Source organism: Eptesicus fuscus, chromosome 20 (assembly GCF_027574615.1).
Source record: "Eptesicus fuscus isolate TK198812 chromosome 20, DD_ASM_mEF_20220401, whole genome shotgun sequence".
Classification (NCBI taxonomy): domain Eukaryota; kingdom Metazoa; phylum Chordata; class Mammalia; order Chiroptera; family Vespertilionidae; genus Eptesicus; species Eptesicus fuscus.
The window spans coordinates 42,231,653-42,255,074 of record NC_072492.1 but is presented as its reverse complement, the minus strand read 5'-3'; the positions used below and the strand labels follow the sequence as shown (position 1 = coordinate 42,255,074).

General features: G+C 53.6%; 1 protein-coding gene across 1 annotated transcript; it reads left to right on the top strand.

Moving 5' to 3' along the window:
- The first annotated feature begins 19,989 nt into the window (after window positions 1-19,989).
- EPOP (elongin BC and polycomb repressive complex 2 associated protein) lies at window positions 19,990-23,192 on the top strand. The gene has a single exon (XM_054709711.1). It carries the CDS (start codon window positions 20,422-20,424, stop codon window positions 21,577-21,579), a length of 1,158 nt encoding a protein of 385 aa, XP_054565686.1. The 5' UTR covers window positions 19,990-20,421; the 3' UTR covers window positions 21,580-23,192.
- Window positions 23,193-23,422: the final 230 nt, after the last annotated feature.

Below are 23,422 nucleotides of genomic sequence, written 5' to 3'. Positions count from 1 at the left end.
CCTTTGGGGTGGGCACTCATATCCCCGTTTCATAGGTGGAGTAACAGGTCCCCGCGGACGAAATGACTTGCCCACAGTCACACCGCCTAAGAGAGGCAGGGCGGGGGTTTGCACCCAGTCCGCCCTCCGCTGGGGCGGGGGCCCCACCACCACCACTTGTTCGCCGAATGCCTGTGTCCACATCGGACGTCCGCCCGTCCATCGCAAAGGTTCCCTTCGGAGGCCTGGGGGAACCCGGTGGCCCTCGAGCTGAGCTGGATTCGCGGCGAGCACTCCCAGGGCTGAGCTGTCAAACTCATTCTTCAGTTTCCCCATCTTTTTCGGAGCACTTACTATGTGCCTGTCCGCTTTTTTTTTTTTTTTTTTTTTTAAGAAGCAAGAGCCAACCAATGGTTCGGATTCCTCGTGCTCTCTTTGGTGTAACTGAGCGCTGATGTAAGGTGTCACGCTGGTCCTGGGTGTGCAGCTTTCGGCCAGTGACTTCACTTCTCAGAGCTCAGCTTGTCCCTCTTACAGGCAGGCGTTAGGTGCCTCTGGCAAGAGCGGTGGGGAAGGTTGAACAAAATCCTCCTGCAAAGCGCGAAAGCACACAGTAGGCGCTCCACCCTGCTCGCCCCCCGTCCCCCCCCTCTAAGCTTGCCAGGGCAGCGCGTTCCCGATCCCTCTTCCCGCCTCCCGCCTCCCCGCCCGACCCGCGGCTAAGGGACTGGGGCAGAGAGGACCAAACAGAAAATTATTTCCGCCCGCTCGGCCCGCCCCGCCCCGCCCCGCCCCGCCCGTCCCCGGAGCCAGAAGGGGATTGTGGGGCCGCCGCGGCCGCCGCCAGAGCTGAGCGGGGCGGAAGCGCGCGTCACGCTGCTTCTCGGGCCCGACCGCGCCGTCCCCCGCAGCTCCCGGCCCGGGACTGCGGGCTGTGGTCCGGGCGGTCCTTGGGCTCGAGTCGGCTGCCGCGGCGCACGTTTCCACGAAGCCGGGCCCGCCGGTTCCCAGAAGCAAGCGGGGGAGGCTGCCGGGCGCTGAGGTTTCGCTTCTGCCAGCGGGCCGGGGGCTGGCTGCGCGGGTCCCCGGGGCCGGGGACACACCCTCTCCTTAGAAAGCCCCGAGCTCCGGGAAAGGACTGCGCTGGCGCCCGCGGACTGGCGTTTCGTTTGCGTCTCTTTTGCATACAGATTTCTTCCCCGAAAGCAAAGCTTCTGACCTTGGGGGGTGTCCAGAGAGGTTAAGTTACTTTCCCGAAGTAACCCAGCCAGTCAGAGGCTCCAGGTGGCTTACCTGACGGTGTAGGAGTGCCTGGTGTGGCCTAATGGAAAGAGGGGGCGCTAGGGCCAGGTAGACCTGGGTTCGAGACCCATCCTCGCTATTAACTGGCTTTGACCATGGATTACGAATGTCTTTTTTTTTTTTTTTTTAATTTTTTATTGGTTTCAGAGAGGAAGGGGCAGAGAGAGAAACATCAGTGATGAAAGAGAATCATTGCTTGGCTGCCTCCTGCCCACCCTCTACTGGGGATCTAGCCCGCAAACCGGGCATATGCCCTTGACCAGAATCAAAACCGGGGTCCTTCAGTCCGCAGGCCGACGCTCTATCCACGGAGCCAAACGGGCTAGAGCACTAATGTCTCATCTCTGACCCTCGGTTTCCCCATCTCAGAATGCGGACGGTGACACCAAGAGAGCAATGACACTGTTAAGTGGCCGGCACAGGGAAGGGTGAGGGGTGATTTCCCCGTCAAAGGTTATGACTCCGAGGTGGTCTCTCCCAGGCCGAGTTGGGGTGTGAGGGTGGGTGTACTGGTTCTTTCCTATGCAAGCTGGATGGATACGCAAAGAGGAACTGGTGGGAGTGAGGGGATTCCCCAGGCATCAGGGGGCAGTCCTCAAGATTATTGTAAATAGTGACTCTGCAGGGGTGGGATTTTTTTTTCTCTCTCAAGAAGAACACAATGCTTAATGTCAAATCCTGCCTCTGTTAGCTAGCAGTGTGACACAGTCTTTGCTGCCTTGGTTTGTCAATCTGTGAAATGGGGATAATTGGATCCCCTCCTCCAATCTACAGGGCTTTGGCAACTCTAGCCAGCCAAGGTCCCAGCAAGTGCTTTAAGAGTTGTGAGTGAGCCCTTAAGGGAGTTAAGATGGATAGAAAGGGAAGAGGTTCGTGGTGTGAGGTAGTCATCTACCCAAACTTTCCCCACAGTTACCTGGAATCTAGTTCCAGCCCTGCTCCCAGCCAGCTGTGTGACCTTAGACAAAGCAGTTGCCCTCTCTGGCATTTGGTTGGGTGACTGGATCTTGAAATTCCCTTGGAGTTCACATTCTGTGGTTGATGACTCTGCTCTTGGGGAAGTGTCCAAGCTGATGGGTGACAGATGAAGAGCAAATTTGCCCTGCTGTGTTCCTCTTTTCCACCAGTTCCTCTTGAAGTCTAATCTTTCACATTGAAAAAGTTGTATTATTTGCCTGGCCGGTGTGGCTCAGTGGTTGAATGTTGACCCATGAACCAAGAGGTCACTGATTCAGTTCCTGGTCAGGGCACATGCTCGGGTTGCAGGCTCAATTCCCAATAGGGGTCATGCAGGAGGCAGCCTATCAATGATTCTCTGTCATCATTGATGTTTCTATCTCTCTTCCTCTCCCTTCCTCTCTCTTTAAAATCAATAAAAACATCTGTTAAAAAAAAAAAGTTGTCGTATTTAGTCTTTCAGCAAACTCTTCATTGAGTCATCATCAACGGGCCATAGGAGATACATAAAAAGCCCCTGGGATGGTGGGAGTGACCATAGAGAAATAACTTCAATTCAGGGTGATAGTTCTAAGAACGATGTGACTCGGGCAAGAAGGAAGTAACTGTTTATGGAGTCAGGGAAGGCCTGAGCTGGGACCACGTAGGTGGAGGAGGGTCTGCAGGCAAATAAGGAGCAGGAGAGCGTTCTTGGGGGTGTGTGTGTGTTGGGGGTGGGGTGGGGGGGAGGAGACAGCATGCTCAAAGGTACAGAGGCAGGGCCCTGGCCAGGTAGCTCAGTTGGTTAGAGCATCGTCACGGTGTGCCAAGGTTGCGAGTTCGATCCCCAGTCAGGGCACATACAAGAGTCAACCAATAAATGCAAAAATGAGTGGAACAACAAATCGATGTTTCTCTCTCTCCCTCCCTCTCTCTAAAATCAATCAACAGCAAAGTGTGTATTGAAGTTAAATAAGAAAAAGGGGCCCTAGCCGGTTTGGCTCCGTGGATAGAGCATCAGCCTGCGGACTGAAGGGTCCCAGGTTCGATTCCGGCCAAGGGCGCATGCCTGGGTTATGGGCTTGATACCCAGTAGGGGGCATGCAGGAGGCAGCCAATCAATGATTCTCTCTCATCATTGATGTTTCTCTCTCTGTCCCTCTCCCTTCCTCTCTAAAATCAATACAAATATATTAAAAAATAAATAAGAAGAAAGGCATATCATAAGCTTCACTTCATGAGTGCATAGGTGAGCAATATGGTCAAACTCCTTACACCCTGCGGCAGGAACACTAGAACTTCGGGTGCAGGACTTTTGCTGCTGTAACGTTGTGATGAAGGAAAATGAGACCAGGAGCAGCCTTCAGAGAGGTCCTGTGCACTGTGTCAACGGCATGGTGGTACGTGTAGTAGGAGAGCAGGAGGGGGGTGGTTAGAGGATGACTGTAAGGCAAAAGCCAGATGAAGGGGCACGTGGCTATTTTGCCAAGGAGTTTGTTTCCATCTCCCACTCCCTTCCTCTCTCTGAAGTCAATAAAAACATGTCTTTTTCAAAAGGAGGAAGCAATGCCAGAGTCACATGCTATTGAGAGGTCGAGGGAGGAAAGGGTTCTGCAAGGAGGAGGTCCCTGGTGACCTCAGCCTGGAAAATTCCAGGCACTGGTGGGGGTGGCGGGGGCCCCACACTGGGACAAGGAGATGAGAAGGGAGGAAATAGTAGAGAACAGTGCTAGGGAGATAGGAGGATCAGCAGGCAAGGATGGCCACCAGCGGTGGGGATGATGATGATGATGACAAATAGCGAGGATAACAGCTCGCTTTTTATGAGAACCTATATGCCAGGCTCCTTGCAACAACACTGAGATGGGTTCTGTCCTTGTTCCCATTACATATATTTTTAATATAGAGGAAGGGAGAGGGAGAGAGAGGTAAAAACATCAGTGATGAGAGAGAATCCTTGACTGGCTGCCTCCTGCCCACCCTCTAACTGGGGATCCAGCTCACAACTCAGGCATGTGCCCTTGACCAGAATTGGACCTGGGACCATTCAGTCCACAGGCCGACACTCTATCCACTGAGCCAAACCAGTGAGGGCTTGTTCCCATTATATAGGAAAGAGAACAAGCTCAGAGAACACAGTAGGTGCAGAAGCAGGATCTAAACCTTGTCTTTAGCCACAGGGTCCGTCTGAATTAAGGGGGCTGGTCTGGGGCTAGTTCAGAACTCACTCTCCCCTTCTCCCCAGTCCTCTCCCTGTGTGACACTACTGCAAATTCACTGTCATTTATTTGGGCCACCGCTATTTGTTTGACCTCTACCACGTGCCAGATAATGGGCCAGGCACTGGTGATGCTGAATGGATCTAAGTGGTTACAGCCCTTCAGGCACTCGGGGTGGAGGGGAAAGGCTGGCTGGTGGGCAGGCGAACCGCACCATAGAGTGTGAGATGTGTTAGGATGGAGGACGGACCACGAACGGAGGGAGCCCTGGAGAAGGAGTTCCAGCCTGGTGAGATGAGAGCGGACAGCAGGGGAGGGATCAGGGCACTTCTCATGTGGCCCAGACTTGACCCCAGGATGGTGAGGTCCTGTGGAGGATGCTGGGTAGATGCCCATGTTGCCAAGTTCCCTGTGGCCGCGGTGGAGTTGGCAGTCAGAGGGGTTAAGGTGGAATACGGAAGAACTTCTGAAATTATTGCGAGTGGCAGAATGTAAGTTTCACGGGGCAGGGATTTTTATGGGTTGTGTTCACGGATGTATCTCAAGCACGCTGAATCAGCTTCTGGCACATAGTGGATGCTCAGCTAATACTCAGTGAATGAATGAACAAGTGAGTGGATGAATGTTTGAGTGTCTGGGAGTGAGGTAGGGGACCTAGACTGGAGTGTCAATGGGGATGGAGAGAGGGGATGTGCAGGGGCTGACATCTAAAGAAGGGGTAATGGGCATTTGGCCGTCATGGGATGGGGGGGGGGGGTGACTCCCAAGTTTCTGACTCCTGAAGAAGGGAGGAGGAGCAGGAGGAGGAGAGAGCTGATGAGTTCAGGTCAGGGCTTGCTGACTCTGAGGCACAGTGGACTGTCCCAGAGAGGATTGGATAATGCTTTCGAAGCACATGCAATATTCTGTCTGCCTCTTCTGCCATATTCTTGATACGCTGAGAAAATACTTGATACTTTGAGCATTGTCAGCAATAGGTGGTAACTGAAGCCCTGGCTCGAGTGAGATCACGCTGAGAGGATTGCAGGTGCAGAGAGCAGAAGGCCACGGCCCAGGCAACACCTGCATTTATGAGGGGGCCGGGGGAGGGGAGCCAGGGAAGGGGCCTGAGAAGGAGTGTCCAGAGCTGGAACCCCAGAAAAAGTGGTGTCATGGAAGCCAGGGAGGAAAGAGGAAGGAGGGAGGGTGCGGCCACAGGGCAGGGTCTCAGAGAGCGGTGACTGGTCCCGCATGGTAGAGGGAGGTGATGTGGATTGCGGCTGGAGGAGAGGAAGACCAGGTGGGTTTTGACAACCTTCCTAGGGGCTGGGTGGTAAGCTAGAGGGAGACAGGACGGCAGAGGGGGATACGAGGTCCGTGCGGGATGGCCCCAGTTTTTTTGGGACAGTCTCCAGCACAAGGGCTTGGGTGGGCCAGCGGGGGCCGCTTTGCTTCCCCCAGAGAGAATGGAAGAAGTGAAGGATGGGGACGGATGAATGTGTGTGTAAGACTTTCTCTACTTGATAGCATGCATTATTTATTTAAAATAAAAAAATTATTGATTTCAGAGAGGAAGGGAGAGGGAGAGAGAGCTAGAAACATCAATGATGAGAGAGAATCATCACTCGGCTGCCCCCTGCTGAGGATCGAGCCCACCACCCAGGCATGGAGTCAGGAAATCAAACCAGTGACCTCTCTGCGCATGAGACTCCACCAACTGACCAACGGAGCCACAGTGACCAGGGAAATATCGTGTATTTTCTGTCTTAAAAATATTCTTTTAGTTCTCTCTTGATTCCATCCACCCTTTCCTCCCCACCCCACCCGCACCACCTGCCTTACCCTCAGCTTCCCCCCGCCCCCGCCCTTTTTCATTGACTCCAGAGAGAGGAAGGGAGAGAGAGAAACACCGATCAGCTGCCTCCTGTACCACCCCAATCGGGGATTGAACCCACAACCCGGGCACTTGCCCTGACCTGGAATCAAACCCTCCACCTTTCAGTGCACAGGACAACGCTCCGACCAACCAAGCCACACCAGCCAGGGCTAACTCTCTCTCTATTTTTCCAGTTTGATTGAACTATAATTGACATATAACATTGCATTAGTGTAAGGTGTACAACATAATGATTTGATATAGGTATATATTGTGAAATGATTACTGCAATCAATTAACATCCATCACTCTATTTTTAAATAAACTCTTAAATAGTATTATCTGCATATAATAAAATGCACACATTTTAAGTGTGCAAGGGATAACTTTTGATAAATATATACAGTCATGTAACCACCATCCCAATAAATATATTTCCATCTCCCCCAAAAGTTCCTTCCTATCTCATTGCATTGCCTTAGCCCCCAACACCCCTGACCTGATTTCTATCACTACCGATTACGATAGATTCATTTTGCTGATTCTAGGGCGTCGTATGTCCTCTTTTGTGTTTGGCTTCTCTCACTCAGCACTGTACTTTCTGAAACAGGAAGCAACGCCATTGCTGAGCTGGGCACCCAGGTGGAGAGCAGAAGGAGCCACTCGGAGCTGGGATCAGAAGGCCTGGGCGGTGCTGGGACAGCCAGTGATCAGTGTCCCACAACCGTGGCCTGTGGCAGAAGTGGAGAAAGCCGCCGAGTGGATCTGAACTCAGGGGGGAGGCTATGCTCAGAGCACTGGATTCTGGGGAGCGGCAGACCTTGGTCATGGCGGGGCAGCGTGGGGCCTGGGGATTGGAATGGTGGGAAGATGAGGAAACCTGGACTCGGACGTTCACATGGAAGGCCTGCAGGCTGATGGCGGGAGTTGGGATTCCACATTCCGGGATCATGCCTGACTCCTGCTGACCCAAAGTCAGAGCCACCACCTCTTCTGTCAGACTGTGTCTACAGTTCTTCCTTCTGTGGCCTTGAGCTTGAACGCCACTTTCCTAGACCAAACCTCAGCTGGGACCCGTCTCTCCTCCCCCTGGTGGAGTTTCTCCATCCTGATGGGCAATCTCTCCCTCACTTGCCTCTTTCCCCTCAGCCTCCAAATGGGCTCGGCCACCTCCGTCCAAATAGCCACCCTCTTGGCCTTGGCTCTGGGTCTCTCTGTCTCCCATCCCTGCTCTGCTTTGTGAATCTGGAGCCCCCAGGGCTTGATTCGTGTTTACTCTCTGGCTCCCACACCCCCTGCTGAAATGGCTCTGACAAAGGTCACCAAAGATGGATGTTTTCTGGGGGTTGTGGCTGCCCAGTGTCCCCCTCCTATTTCAGGGGAATGCCCCATTGGGGTGACCTACACTAGAACTCTCTCTCCATCCACCCTTTCCTCCCCACCCCCACCCGCGCCACCTGCCTTACCCTCAGCTTTCTCCATCTTAATTGATGGCAACTGGAGTCATTTCTGATTCCTCTCGCACATCACTCGGTCCAGCAAATTCTGCCAATTCTGCCTTAATAATACATGTGGACTCTGATGAATTCCCACCGTCTCCACCATCATCCTCTCCCCTGGATTATTGTAGTAGCCTCCTAACTGGTCTCCTTGCCTCTATTCTTGCTCCGGCCATCTATTCCCTACACAGCGGCCAAAAAGGTCCTATTGAACTGTAGGATGATCGAGTCACCCCTGCAGTCCAAGTCCTCCCAGAGTTCCCACTGCACTCAGTGGGAAGCCCGAGTCCTTACAGGGGCCTACGAGGTCCTATCCAGTCTGCTGCCCCGATCGATCGCTCTGGCCCTAGCTCTCCCCCTTGCGCTTGCGATACAGCCACACCACCAGCTTCCATGCTGTTCCCTGAGCACCCCGGGCGGGCGCACTCCCGCCTGCTCCCTCAGGCTCTCCTGGGCCGGGCCATGTAGGACCACACCCTGTGCCCCTCCTGCTCACTCCTTACCTGCACTTCTCCATCCTTCGTTATGCTTTTTCTTTGCTCTTAGCCTTCGACGGGATTCACAGGTTTGTGTCTGTTGTTTATTGTCAGTCTTTCCCCTCTGATGTCAGGGCCATGAAGACAAGGATCTTTGTGGATTTTGCTGCTGTTTGCAAGGGCCTAGACCTGTGCCTGGCACATAGGAGGTGCTCAATGAATATTTACTGAAAGAAGGAATTCGGAGCCTCCGACATGTGGGCCTGTGACCTCAGCCCTGCCAATCTGATGCCTTCATGCTCTGCTCCGAGGGGGAAGTAACCAGAACAAAGGCAGGTGGGATCCCTCTTGACGGCTTTGTGAGTGGTGCCAGTGGGATGGTGTTCTGTGCCAGGCCCTGCTAAGAGACAGCTCTGCTTTTTGCTTCTTTGGCTCCACCTCCACGTGGTCCCCCCCATTTCTCTCTCTCTTTCTCTCTCTCTCTCTCTCTCTCTCTCTTTTTTTTGCTAATAAGCCAGAGCCTGTTTCCTAGGCCCCTGACTCGTTCATTCAGAATCACTAAGGCCAGTAACATTTTGGTCATTGTCCTACTTAATCTCCCCATGGCATTTGATCCCCATGACCTCCCTGCACGTCTCACCTCACATTTCTCAGCTGCCTTTGCTGGGGTCCTGTTCCCCTGCCCATCCCATCTGGACCCCACATGACTTTCCCAGGAAAAGCTTACTCACGCCTGTGGTTTCTACCTTGACTTGTGTGCCCATGACTTAGTCTTGACTACTCTCTAGTCCTAGACCTCCTTTCCCAGGTCTTCTCACACTACGCCTACTTAGATTTGGCTCACGGACTGTACTCAACATCTCCCTATCCCTGGACCCACCTTCCTCTTGTATCTCGTCTGAGATAAAACTTGGAGGGTCCTTCTCATCTCTTTATCTCCTCATTCCTCTGGATCAGCTGCCAAATTTTATAAAATACACCTGTCACCTGGCAGGCGTGGCTCAGTGGTTGAGTGTTAACCTATGAACCAGGAGGTCATGGTTTGATTCCAGGTCAGGGCACATGCCCAGGTTGTGGGCTCAATCCCCAGTAGGAGGCATGCAGGAGGTGGCTGATCAATGATTCTCTCATCGTTTATGGTTTTTTTCTCTCCCTTCCCCTTCCTCTCTGAAATCAATAAAAACATATATATTTCTTAAATCTACCATATCAACACTCTTAAGTTTCTCTGATTTCTCTAAACACAGTCCTCTTTCAGCCCTAAGCATCCTTGCAGTTGACCTTGACCGCTGCCACCCAACTGACCACCTTCCTTGTCACTATATCCTCCATGTGGCTCCTGAGACCAATCCCTGGACCACACTTGTGTGTGCTGGGCATTGACTGGGCGGGTTCCAGGACTCCACCCTCACCAGCTCTTTATCTGAAGGGGAGCCCACACCCCAGAGACAGACTCTAGCTGAGAGAATAGACAGCCCACCCACCCTATGACTTCAGTCCATGGCCCCTTTGAGCCAAGAGACAGATCACACAGCTCCAGGTTCACACTCACCCTGAAACACAGAATACAGGCCTCATCAGGATGAATGGAAGAGTGTCCTTGCTTTGAACGAAATGCCAATGAGGGATAACTTAAGCTAATTATCGAGTCATGCCGGAAGCCAATTTATAGACATTGTCATGTTACAAACATCATTTCTTAAGAGAGCGGCTTGGAGGCATCTGGGCAGCTGGGAGCCTGAGCTCATTATCTTCCCCTCCAACCTGCTTGTCTCTTCCTGCATCCCACCCATGAGTCAGCATCGGCTGGGCTCCCGCCTCCCCGCCTCCCCGTGGCCAGTTGCTTACAAGGGCTGCGGATTCTGCCTCGAATCCCTGTCCACACAATGGTCACTGCTTTCCTTAGGTCGTCACCATCCTTGGCTGCGACCCTGGGTGAGTGACTGAGTCTGAGCCTCCATTTTCCTCATCGGTAAAATAGGGTTTGTGGGAACCCCTTTCACGTCCCGCGTGGTTCAGGGTTCTGGTTCTGGAGAAAGCCGCACACAAATGAAAAGAGACTAGAAAAGTATTAATTTGGGAATATTGGGGGCCAGGAGGGAGCCCACCTCTAGTGGGAGGACTACCGCCTTGCTTTGGCCTTGCCATTCCTTTTATTCAGGTTTGGGATACACCCATCGCCCTTAGGTAATTCCAGTAACAGGCAGATTATCTTATCAGGAAGGATTTACATGATTATTTGGTGGGGAAGTTGCCTCAGTTACCATTGTCTCAATTAGATAGGGAGTGGTTGGCTCTGACCTTTCAGAGCTTCAAGGTTGACCAGCCCTCCAGGTTCCCTACCCACATCTCTCTATTAGTGCGACAATGATCGGTTTCCGGCAGGGTTTTTCTTTCAAACACAGTGAACGTTTCACTTAGACCAAGTGTGCCAAACACCTAGCAGAGAGCTGGGCTCAGGCTCAGCATCCAGGAAATGCTCCTTCCTTGTTCGCTTCATGCTTCCTCACCCTTTCTCCTTGCCAAGTGTGATCACATGACTTCCTGTGCTTAAAAGTAGTTGGTAATTGTCCGTCCTACCGGATACAGTCCAAATTTCTCATCAAGGCCTATGACCCTTTTGCTCTGGTTCTCACCCACCGCCCTCACCACTGCTCAGCCACACGGTCCTCCTCCATTCATTGACTAAAAACAGTCAATTTGCCCTGGCAGGTGTGGCTCGGTCGGCCAGGCGTTGTCCTGTGCCCCGAAGGGTTGCTGGCTAGATTCAGGTCAGGGCGCGTGCCAGGGTTGCAGGCTTGATCCCCCAGGAGGGGTTGTGGGGGAAGCAGCTGACGGATGTTTCTCTCTCACATTGATGTTTCTCTCTCTTACTCGCCCATCCTCCCTAAAAATCAATAAAACACTCTTTAACAAAACAGTAAAAAAATAAAAGTAAAAAAATAAAAACATAGTCATTTCAAAGTATTGTCTCACAGATTACTTGCTGGTCCTAAAGAAGAAACTTCTCAGTCAAGGAATCAGCGGTCATCAGTGAAGCCCGAGGATCCGCGTCGGATTGGAGCTGGCAGCGGCGCTCAGTCACGGAGGAAACATCATCATCCAGGAAGTACTTGCCAGTCAGTCTGAATTGAATCAAGCCTGTAGATCTAATTTCCAGTTTACAGGAAACAGAGGATACACAACACAACTAGAAAGCAATCAGACAAATCTAGACGGTGGGACATGGAGTGTGCAATTTACTTAAAATACTTTATTTAGCAATTCAACAACTCAGTGGCATAGGGGAGAAGAGTTATTCTAGATTTAAGTGAGGCTTAAGAGATATAACCAAATGCAACACGCAGATCTTATTTAGATCCTGGTGGAAACAAACCAAGTGCGAAAGAAGCATTTTGGGGGGGCACAATTAGGGAAATTTGAATATGGGCTGGTTCTTAGATGATTTTAAGGAGTTATTGTTAATTTTGTAAGGTGTGGTTATAATATTGTAGTAAGAAAACTTCCTGAAGGATTTAGGAGTGAACAGTCGTGAAAACTCTAAATCACTTGAAAATATTCCAGTAAAAATGATAAATATGCTAAAATGTTAATTGCTGGAAGCCAATTCCAGCATGTCATAATTGCAAGAGTTTCATCGAAAGGTTGATGGAACTTGGGGACTCAACAAGGGCTGAGTCACATATGTTATCACCTATTGGGAATGGCTAAAGGCATTTCCCCAAACCTGAAAAGGATGCATTAAATTGATTGCTTGCTGCTCTAACTGGTTTGGCTCAGTGGATAGAGCGTCGGCCTGCAGACTCAAGGGTCCCAGGTTCGATTCTGGTCAAGGGCATGTACCTTGGTTGCCGGCACATCCCCAGTAAGGGGTGTGCAGGAAGCAGCTGATTGATGTTTCTCTCTCATTGATGTTTCTGACTCTCTGTCCCTCTCCCTTCCTCACTGTAAAAAATCAATAAAATATATATATTTTAAAATATTGATTGCTTGCTGCCAGACAGCTCAGGGCATCTACATGTTATTGCCTCCTACTGACCAAACACCTGAACAGCCGTAGACTATTCCCCAATCTGACAATGGACTCTGTAACCCTGGCCTTTGAAGTGTATATCTCCACCTTGCCTTAGGACAAATTGTGTTAATAAAAAGCAAGGGGTCCTGAGACAAGGAGAACTTGGTTTCTTCAGCCAAGCTGCCCCCATAATGCCTTTCAAAATTATGTTTCATTTCTGGACTCTTATTTAATCTATGCACGGCCCTTTCTCCAGATTCCTGAACCCTTCTAGATGCCAGATCAAGACCACTGGCGTTAAATTGTGCCCAACGTCCGGCATTAGTTAATAATGATTACCATGATTACCTATCTAGGTAATGGGCATATGGGGTTCATTTCACGATTCTCTACATTTTTTTTTTTCAGTTTGAAATGTGTATGATGAAAATTTAAAATATGGATTTGAGTGCCAACTATGTACTCATCACTAAGCTAAGGCAAAATCTAATGTGGTCCTTGTCTCTCTGAAACATGGGGTGTGGTAGGGGAGAGTGAATAATCAATTCATCATGCTAATCTATGAACAGTGACAAGTGAATGAAAATGCATGAAGGAAGGAACACAGGTCTTCAGCGGGGATAATGGCAGAAGCTGACCTGGTCACAGCCTGCAGAGGTGGGAGAGGTTTTCTCTGAGGCAGAAATGATTCAGTGGAGCTCAGAATAGGAGCAGGTGTGGGCCAGGCACAGGAGAGGGATGGTGGGCGGAAGTACACAGTCAAAAAGAACAGTATGTGCTAAGGTAGGCGAGGGGGGATCTTGTTGCTTTAGGTGGTCTGGGTGGCTGAAGGGAGAGAGGAGAGCACAGGAGAGGTGGGGGGAGGGGAGGGGAGGGGACCCGTTGCCAGATTCACCTGTGAGTCAAGTGAGTGATTGCACTCTTTATTCTGAAAGCAAGGGGAAGACATGACACGGTGTTAAACGGGAGTGGGTGGGTGGGTGCGGGTGTAACACAATCCAATTTGTGGCTTGGAACGATAACAGGTGGCTACGTAGAGGGCATGGCAGGATGTGGGGGTGCTGCTGGAGTGGGCTGGAATGGAGCTGGGGAGACAGACCATGGAGTGTCATGAGCACAGGACTTGCTGAGGCGTTGGCTGGGAGGTGCCAGGATGACCCCTTGCTGTGGAAGTGGGTGGATGCAGGAGCCATACACCGGGACGGTTTTCCTTGGAAATGGACAGTGTGGCAGAGGAGGGGGTCCCTAATGGTTTGCTGGGCTTTAGAAATGCCCGAGATAGGAGCTGAGTGGGCAGCCAGGTGTCATGGTCGGAGCTGAGAGGAGAAGCGTGGGCTGAGCCCCTCGGTGGCCGGATGGTTATTGTGGAGTGGGCACAGGAGACTGTCCAGAGAGAGAAGGGAGGAGACGTTCTGGACGGAACCTTGAGAAGCCCCGACATGTGGGCTGAGGCGGGGAGAATGAGCCTGTGCTGAAGACCCAGGGGAAGCAGAGCGAGGCAGGAAGACACCAGGAGAGCAAGGTGCCTGGAAGGCAGGGGACTAGACAGTTCCTAGAAAGAGGAAGTGGCCAATCATGTGGGACCCTGTGGAGCGGCCAAGACCGAAGGGCTGACAAGAGTCTGCCAGTTTTAAAGAGACGGAGGCCCCTGGGGCCTCAGCAAGAGCTATTTTTTTTTTAAAATATATTTTATTGATTTTTTACAGAGAGGAAGGGAGAGGGATAGAGAGTTAGAAACATCGATGAGAGAGAAACATCGATCAGCTGCCTCCTGCACACCCCCTACCAGGGATGTGCCCGCAGCCAATGTACATGCCCTTGACCGGAATTGAACCTGGGACCCTTCAGTCTGCAGGCCGACGCCCTATCCACTGAGCCAAACCGGTTTCGGCGAGCAAGAGCTATTTTGATGGCAGTGGAGGTAGAAGCAGATGGAAGTGGGTTGAGGAGTCAGTGGGAAGTGAGAAAAGGAAGACAGTGTCTAGACAGCTGTGGTGGGAAGTGTGGCTATGAAGGGGAGGAGAGATGGGGGCTGGAGCCTACAGGGTCAAGGGTAGATTTGGCTTTTTAATGGGAGAGACTTACAAGAGAGATAAAGGATGACTCTGAGAGGGCAGATGGGACAGGACCACGGCCAGGGCATCCTCTCCACTTAACAGGAGTAGATGGCTGTTGATGGCGGCAGGTGGCAGCAGCAGGACCGGCACTCGCTTGCCTCTGGAGCTCGTCTCTCAGGCCTCCTTTGTGGGGTCCTGCTCATCTTTAGAGCCGAAGTGGAAGGTTATCTTCTCTGAAAAGGCTTCCCTCCTCAAGGGCACCCTGTCTGGGCGATGGGCATTCCTCTATTCCTCAGCCCACACCCATCTCTCCCACCAGACTGTGTCTCCATCATTTCCGAGTCTCCAGGGCCCGGCCCGGGGCCGGCTACAAGGTGGATGCTCAGGGACTGTGGATAAATAGATGAATGGACTCTTTCTAACCATGTGAGGAAAGTGTAGCAGGAGGGCCAGCCTGGAGCAATTCCTGGGGATGTGGAGTAGGGATGGGAAAAGGGAAGCCCCAGGAGAAGGGGGAAAGGCTAAGCTACTGCCAAGAGCACTTGCATTTATCAAGGGCGTCATGGACCAGGCGCTAAACATGGGGTTCTCATTGAATCCTCACTGTCTCCCCGGGAGGAATACTGTCCGCTTGTATATAACCTGGCTCCCGCTAGTTTACCAGAACATAAGCTTCTGGGTGTGTGTGTGTGTGTGGGGGGTGTTTGTTTGTCTTGCCCACCACTGTGCCTCCAACACTAGCTAGGCATGTAGATAGGACTGCCAGATGAAATGCAGGATGTCCCGTTAAATTTGAATTACAGAGAAACAATAAATAATTTTAAATATATTTTATTGATTTTTCACAGAAAGGAAGGGAGAGGGATAGAGAGTTAGAAACATCGATGAGAGAGAGAGAAACATCGATCAGCTGCCTCCAGCACACCTCCTATTGGGGATGTGCCCACAACCCAGGTACATGCCCTTGCCCAGAATTGAACCTGGGACCTTTCAGTCCGCAGGCCGACGCTCTATCCACTGAGCCAAACCGGATAGGGCAAATAATTTTAGCATAAATATGTTCTGTATTTCTTGTGCTAAAGTTGGCAATCCTGTGCTTAGTAGATGTTTAATAAATGTTATTGAATAAACATTACTTAATTACAGGACACCCTGGGGATACGATTAGTTAATTCCAGACTGTGGGAAACCTAGATGATAGTCTGGTATCTTCAGCAAATAAGTTGCAAGGAGAAAACAAGAAGAGATAAAGAAGGAATGTACAGATCAAAAGAGAGTTAAGCCCGGCCGGTGTGGCTCAGTTGGTTGAGCGTCCTTCCATGCACCAAGAGGTCCCCGGTGGGATTCCTGGTCAGGGCACATGCCCAGGTTTTGGGCTGGATCCCAGTCGATCCCCAGTGGGGGGTGCACAGGAGGCAGCCGATTAATGATTCTCTCTCATCATTGATGTTTCTTTCTCTTCCTTCCTCTCTGAAACAAATAAAAATATATGTAAAAAACCCCAACAAAACAAAACCACGAAGTGTTTCCCCTGATGTTTCCAGTACCCACCTGGCACCATGAATAGTTACTGCAATATTATTGACTATACATAATCAACCATTTTTAATTGTATGAAGGAAGATGCTATTTCTGTTTTACAGATGAAGAAACTAAAGCAGAGGTTAGGTAACTGGCCCCCAAATCACACAGCTGGTAAAATGAGGAGTCTGGAATATGCACAGACCCATCTGAATCCAGAACTTTAGCTGTTAACCCGAGGTGCACATGTCTAGGAGGAGAGCCCAGCGTGGGCATGGTTAAGGGGTGATGCATCCCTGCTGGTTTGGAACCCAGATCCTGCCTTAGGAAATTCTAGAAGCAAGATAGGCAAAATGGTGGTGGCTGCGGTGTGGTAGGGCAAGAAATGGCTTCCCTCTGCGATTCATTGTCATGGGGTAGACTCTTGGTTATGGACATGGACTTGGGGCCTGGGTTGAGTCCAGGCTCTGACACTTGCTAGCAATGTGACCTTGGGCAAATCTCACTTAAAGCCTCTGTCCCTCACTTTCCTCATTTATAACATGGACATGAATGGAAATGTAAAATGGTACAGTAGAGCCAGCTTAGGAAACAGTTTGGCAGTTTCAGCAAAAGTCAAACACGAATTTACCAGATGACCTGGAAATTCCACTTTTCACATGAACACTTATGTCCACACAAAGACTTTTATGCAAATGTTCATGACTATTATTTATAGTAACTGAGAAGTGGGGACAACCCGAATGTGAATGGATAAACAAACTGGTATTTCCATGCCATGGAACGCTACTCAGCAATAAAAAGGGGCTCTAATACATGCTACAGCAGGGATGAACCTCAAAAACATTATGCTTTTGCCCTGGCCAGGTGGCTCAGTTGGTTGGAGTGTCATCCCACACACCAAAAAGGTTGCGTGTTTGATTCCCTGTCAGGGTCTGTTTGGGAGGCAGCCGATTGATGCCCAATGTCTCTCTCTCTCTCCTCTCTCTCTCTCTCTCTCTCTCTCTCATCAATAAAAAACATTGCCTCCTTGGGTGAGGATTAAAAAAAAAACCCCACATTATGCTTTTGTGAAGGAAGTCAGATGTCAAAGGCCACATATGGTGTGATTCTGCTTCTATGACATGTCCAGAAAAGGTAGCTCTAGAAAGACAGAAAGTAGATTGGTCACTGGGGGCTGGGGGTAGGAATGAGGAGTTAGTTTAAGGGGGGATGAGGAAATATTCTAAAATTGGATTGTGGTGATTGTCATATAATTATAAATTTAATAAAAATCATTGAATTGGGCACTGAAATTGGGTTATGTATGGTATGCAAAATTTAAAAAAATATAGCATCACCCTAGCCAGTTTGCCTGGGCGTCTGCCGGGGGAGTGAAGGGTCTGGGTTAGATTCCAGTCAAGGGCAGGTACCTTGGTGGCAGGCTCCATCCCTGGCCCTGGTTGGAGCGCCTGCGGGAAGCAACCAATCGATGTGTCTCTCTCACATCGATCGAAGTCTCTCTCTCTCTCTCTCTCTCTCTCTCTCTCTCTCTCTCTCTCTCCAATGGAAAAATGTCCTCAGGTGAGGATTAACAAAAACATATGTATATACAAGATACATAGAATCTTATAACCTTGTTATGGGGATTAAGTAACATAAAATCCTTAGACCTGGCACTGGAATATAGTCAGTGCTATAGAGTTATTATTGGGCTGGATCTCTGGGGCCAGTTCCCTGCCATGCCTTCCTCCAGGGAAGGGCAAGTAGGCAGGTGCCTCACTCTCAGGTTCTTGAACACAGGCCTCTGGGCCACGGCCGGGAAGGGCTGGTTTCTAGGTCCCTGGGGGGGGGGGTACAGAATACGCCTTATTTCGCAGGTGTCTGTTGGAACCCAGCATCTAGCCTTGTCCCTCTTTCTCCTATGGGGAAATAGGGGTTCCGAGAAGGGTGCTGTTGCCTTCTCATCCCACTGGCTGGGGACGGGGTCGAGTGACCTCTACTGTAGGCAACGGGAATTGCAACAGGGGCCAGTCCTCTCCCATCAGGTTCCCACCCTCCTGACAATGCGGTGAGGCAGCTGCTGTTGTCCCCCTTTCACTGATAGGGACAAAGTGTCCAGGTGACCTGCCCAGGATTGACAGCTGGCTCCCCCCTCCCCCCAGTTCAAGTGCTCTGAAAACTGAGGCGTGATTATTCTAGGTCCTTTCAGCTGGAGAGGTGCACGGATTCCTGCTGTTTGCAAAGTGCTTCCATGCCACAGAGGACTTTCCCACCCGGGCTACATCCTGGGGCGCCTGCTTCCTGGAAGGGAAAGAAGGGAAAGCAGGGGTGGAGGGAATTCCCTCTCCGGGGAAGGACTCTCAACAGTAAGGGTCGCCGATAACGCCCCTACACTCAGATGTGGGGGGACTGGTGGCTTTTGGAGTGGGAGAAGGAGGAGGTCAGTGATCTGCGCTGTCCAGGTCCCTGCAGGGCGGCCCAGCCTTCTCTCCGGGCATCGCAGCTGCAAAGAGGCTGGGGTAGAGTTGGGTTGAAGCAGACGCCCTTCTGCCCCACAAGCAGAAGAAGCCAGCACTGCTGTCTCGGTTAGAGTTCTCAGCACAGCAACCCAGAAGAGCAGCGGTGACGATCACCATCCTTCTAGAACGTTTCTCTTGGAGGGGGGTGGGGGGTGGGGGGCAGGGAACCTTTGGGGCATTTAGGAACCCGAAGTCTAGACCAGCAGGACCCTGGGATCTCCTCTCATGACAACTGGAAACCTGTTAGGGGGTGAGAGTTTTGAGCAACAGAACCGCTTCCTCCCCCATTCGTTAAACTCAAGCCCCACCGTGGGGCCTTTACCTCTGGCCTCTGCAAAGAGCAGCGGGGAGGCCATCCTTCCTAATTCCTTTCCAGCCCACGTTATTTGCTGACACGTAGGAAAACATTGCTTCTGTTGTCATGGCCAGGAGGGACAGATGGAAGTCACATCACTCATACCCTTACAGGAACCCTCTCTTACCCCAGCCCCAGAATGAGGTATTTTTGTGGCACCCCTCACCCCCTTCTACACCCTTACTCCAAGCCATCCTACCAAGCTCTCTTTATATTTCTGGGGATGGGAGGCGGCCATATGCCAATATCCTGATGTTTATCAAGAGAAAAATATTCTGGGGAGTCATCCATTCACTTACAAGTATTTATTGAGCACCTATGACGTCTGGGCATGGCTGTAGGCAGTGAGGATGCCGTAGTGATTAAGACTCTCATTTCACAGGAGGCTATACAGAAGCTAAAGAAGGGTAAGAAATAGACACGCTGGGGAGAGGTGGTCCCCCATTATGGGGATTTTTATTGGGGATTCACTTTTTCTTTGTCTTACTGTTTTGGGGGTCTGTGCATCCCCTCTTCTGGCCTCCCCCACCAGTTTTTGAAATTCAAGACGCAGAGGGCAGAGTCTTGGGATCTGAGGGGGACTGCAGAGATAGCCCCTCGGAATTTGGTCAAGAGGCCGTTTAGAAACTGCACGAGAGAAATGGAAACAGGTACTGAGAACGTCTATCGTCTTCCGTGACGTCATAACACCTCCCCCCCCCTCCGAATTTATGTTTTCCTTTGTTCACCTGGCACACTCACTCAATTCCTCACTACTCGTTCAACTTCTTTTGAACCCACTGTGTACCCGGTCCTGTTCTAGGGGGACCGGAGCAGAGAGGTGGGGCGCATCCTCTAAGGCTTGTAAGCCGCCCTCGCCTCATCTCAGCTTTCCCTTCCACACTGGGTTTGCGATTCATCGATTTTCGTTCCAGTAGCCCCAGGAGGGTCGGCACGAACGTTCCCATTCTACGGATGCGAAAACCGTGACTGCGAAGGGAGAAAACGAACTGCCTGGCGACGACTGAGCGCCGGGACGTCACCCGGCCACGTGCAGCGAGGCATTCCGCGGCCCCGACACCCACCCGCGCACGCTCGCCGCCGGCCCCGGCCTCGCCAGGTCCACGTGTGTGTGTCTGTGTGCGGAATGGGGACGGGGGCGGTGCCGCCGGAGGGGTGGGGTCCGGGCGACGTCACGGGCGGTGCCGCCCAATCAGCGGCGGACTCGCGGCCCCGGCGCTGGTATTGGGGCAGCGAGGGGGCAGTTCTCTATAACGCGGTCTCCGGGAGCCAGCGGGGAAGAAAGGAGCCGAGCGGGCGGAAGGCGCCCTCTCCGCCGCCTGGGCCCGGGCACCGGGTGCCGGGCCCGGGGTCCTTCCCGCCTCCTGCGGTCGCCGGTCGCTTTGTTTCCCCCGCCTCTGCGCTCCGGGCTCCTCGCGAGGGGCTCCCGCGGGGGCGGCTCGGGGATCGCGGCGGCAGGAAGGGCGGCCGACCGCGCAGGGACTCGCGGGGGACCCAGGAGTCCGGCCGCCGGGAGGGCCGCGTGAGAGATCGAGGAGGGAGCGAGAGCTTCGCGGCCCAGGGGTGCGGGCCGGGGGCGACCGTGAGCGGAGACCTCCCCGTCGAGGGGGGGCGATGTTCCCCTCGCCCGTGGGCTCTTCGGGCAGCCGGGGCATCCCGCCGCTAGGACCAGGGCCCCCGCAGCGGGCACCCCCGCCGGCGGCTCCATGGAGACTCTGTGCCCCGCTCCCCGCCTTGCAGTGCCGGCGTCCCCGCGAGGGTCGCCCTGCTCCCCAACACCCAGGAAGCCGCGCCTGGGGACCCAGGAGTTCTCCCCGCTCTGCCTGCGCGCCCTCGCCTTCTGCGCCCTTGCCAAGCCCCGGGCGTCCTCGTTGGGCCTCGGGCCTGGGGAGCCGGCGCCGCGGGCTCCGTTGCTGCTGGGCCCGCGCGCCCCTCTGCGCCCCGGCAGCCGGGCCCCGGAGGGCCTGAGACACCTCGCGGGGCAGGCCGGGCGGTCCGGCGCCCCGAGCCCCCCTGCCGGCCAGGATGCCGCCGCCGCCGCAGCGTGCCGGGCCCGCCGCGAGGAGGAAGAGGGCGGAGGCAGTTTCCCGCACTTCGGCGCCCGTTCCGGCCTTCCTGCGGGCCGCTGCCCGGCGCCCCGGAGCCCTCGGGACTCGGCGGCCAGCCCCGCCTCGCCTCCGCCTCGGCCGGCCCCGGGTCTGGATCCTCCACCTGGCCCCGCCGCCGCCGCCGCCGCCGCCAGCCCGCATCGGGAGCCCGGTCCCCCGCCTTCGCCGCCACCTGCGGGCCTTTCCCTCGAGCCCGCGGGGCCGGGGGCCGCGCCGGAGCCGCCCCTGTCCGGCCAAACGGCCGCCGTCCACGGGGCCCCTCCGCAGGCCGCCCCCGAGGCACCCGCCGCCAGCCCCTCGACGGCCAGCGGCGCTCCGGCCGCGCCCGGCAACCTCCGCCAGGAACATTTCGATCGCCTGATCCGCCGGTCGAAGCTCTGGTGTTACGCAAAGGGCTTCGCCCTCGACACGCCGAGTGTGCGCCGGGGGCCCGACCGGCCTGCAGCCAGAGGGCCCGCCCGGGGCGCCGCCAAGAAGCGCCGACGGCCAGCGCCGCCCCCACGCCAGGCGCAGCCCCGCCGCCCCGCCCCGACGCTGCCCACCACCAGCACCTTCAGCCTCCTCGACTGCTTCCCCTGCCCCCCGGCCCTGGTCGTGGGCGAGGACGGAGACTTAGGGCCGGCGTCCTCGCTTCGCCTCCAGGGAGACTCCAAGCCCCCGCCTGCCCACCCGCTGTGGAGGTGGCAGATGGGGGGACCCGCTGTCCCTGAGCCCCCCGGCGTCAAATTCTGGGGGATCAACCTGGAGGACCTCTGAACGTGAGACCCCTTCTGCCAAGAGGGGAGAAGTTGGGGGTCACAGCCAAACTGCGGGCTGGCTTCTCACACTTGCCTCACCCATTGATGTTTTATGGGCTGTGGTCCGAGGGACCTCAAATGACAATGATCTTCAAGCGCCCAACTGGTTGGGGTGACACCCCCTCCCCCTCATCCATCCGAGGTGATCTACAGGCTGGAGTCGGGAGAAGGCTTAAAGGAAGAGTTAACGACGCAGATTCCAGTCCCTCCGCTCTTCCCTCTCGGATCTCGGGGGGCCAGTGCCTTCACCCCAGAGGGAGCCAGGGAGGCTGCTCCTCGAAGACAAGGCAGAAGAAAGATGGAGAGACCTTGGTGATGGACAAACCGGTTGTTGTGGGCGAGCTCAGGGATGAGGGGGCTGAGATGGGGGTGGGGAGGTGATTGGCAGCTCCCTGGGGGCATCCCCCACCCCCACCATCTAGGCCATTAACCCTTCACTCCCCTCAGGCCTTCCCCAGCATTCTGAGCACCACGAAGCCTTCTTGGGGGAAGGGGCAGCTTGACTCTCACCCCCTTTCCTAGCGGGGGGGGGCGCCCAAGTCAGGAGACCCCCTAATTGTTGAGATCTTCAGTCTCAGCCACCAACTTTTCCCTTTTGTTCAGTTTTGGAGTTTCCTTCTTCAGTTTTCCTGTTTGCTTTCAGTTTATGGGTCTGATGGGTGAAAGAGGGTGCCCCTGGGTCAGCCAAACCCCTCCCCCAGTTTACTCCTCCGGGTAGATCTCAGGAGAGGCCGGGCCCAGGGACCTCCTCCCCTCCAAAGGGCAGACTTAGCCTGGGGAAGGGGCCAGAGATTTTCCCAGGGAAAGTAATGGAAGGTGGAAGAAATCAATACAATCAGACCAAACAAGTTGCCTTCTGAGGTCCTCTCCACCGATTTATGGAGGGGAGGGGGTGGAGGTAGAGGGGAGGCCTGGGTCCCTCTTTGGACACTAAACTCGGCCCCCTTAAGAGATAGACACAAGACGAGGGGCTTTTGTGGAGGGGGTAAATGGAAGGGCTCTGGGCCTGAACACAAGGGCCAGTGGGGTTTGAGGGGCAAAGTTTGGGTTTGGATGGGAACTGGGCTGCGGTACCCTCAGCTTGCCCCTTTCCTTCAGGCCTTTTGGGAGTTGTCAGGGACCTGATGGATCCGAAGGGGGCAGGGCCAGGGGATTAGTTTTGAGGTCAGAGGTTCTGTTTTCTGGGGGGAGGGGAGAGCTAGGCCTGGACCACGCCCTCAGGCTGGGAGGATCCCTTAGGGCCGGGAGGGATGGAGCGGCTTTCTCCTCCACCCAGGTGAGGTCAGGGGAGGTTAACTCTTAGGGAGGTCCCAAGTTTAGGTGTGAGGGGAACCTGGGGGTTGAGGATCTGCCCAACCACGTGGGGACCCGGTGACCTTTCTGTCCACAGCAGCGAATAATGCCCCCCATCCCCACAAAACAGGGTGAGGGAGGAGCAATTCCCACATATGATCCTGGGGAAGGACTTGTCTCCTTTTCTGTGAAAACGCTTTGTAAAAAGTTATTGTTTGCATAGAGCAGATCCTTGATAAATACTGTTTCGGACCACAAAACTTTTGTTCGTTTTTCAAACCGTGTCTTTTAGTTATTTTTTGCTAGGGGTGAGGGTGGGGGTGGGGTGGTGGGCGTGGGGTGGGCCCTGTTCTCTTTCTCCTCAACATCTGGCCTTTATGAACCCGGCTGACCTCCCCTCCCCCCTCCAGCTGTGTCGTGGGAAGAGGGAGGAGGGCGGGAGAGTGCCTTCCATTCCCGGGCTTGGGGGTATCCCTCTTATCTTGTCCCCCAAGACTAAGGGAGGCAGA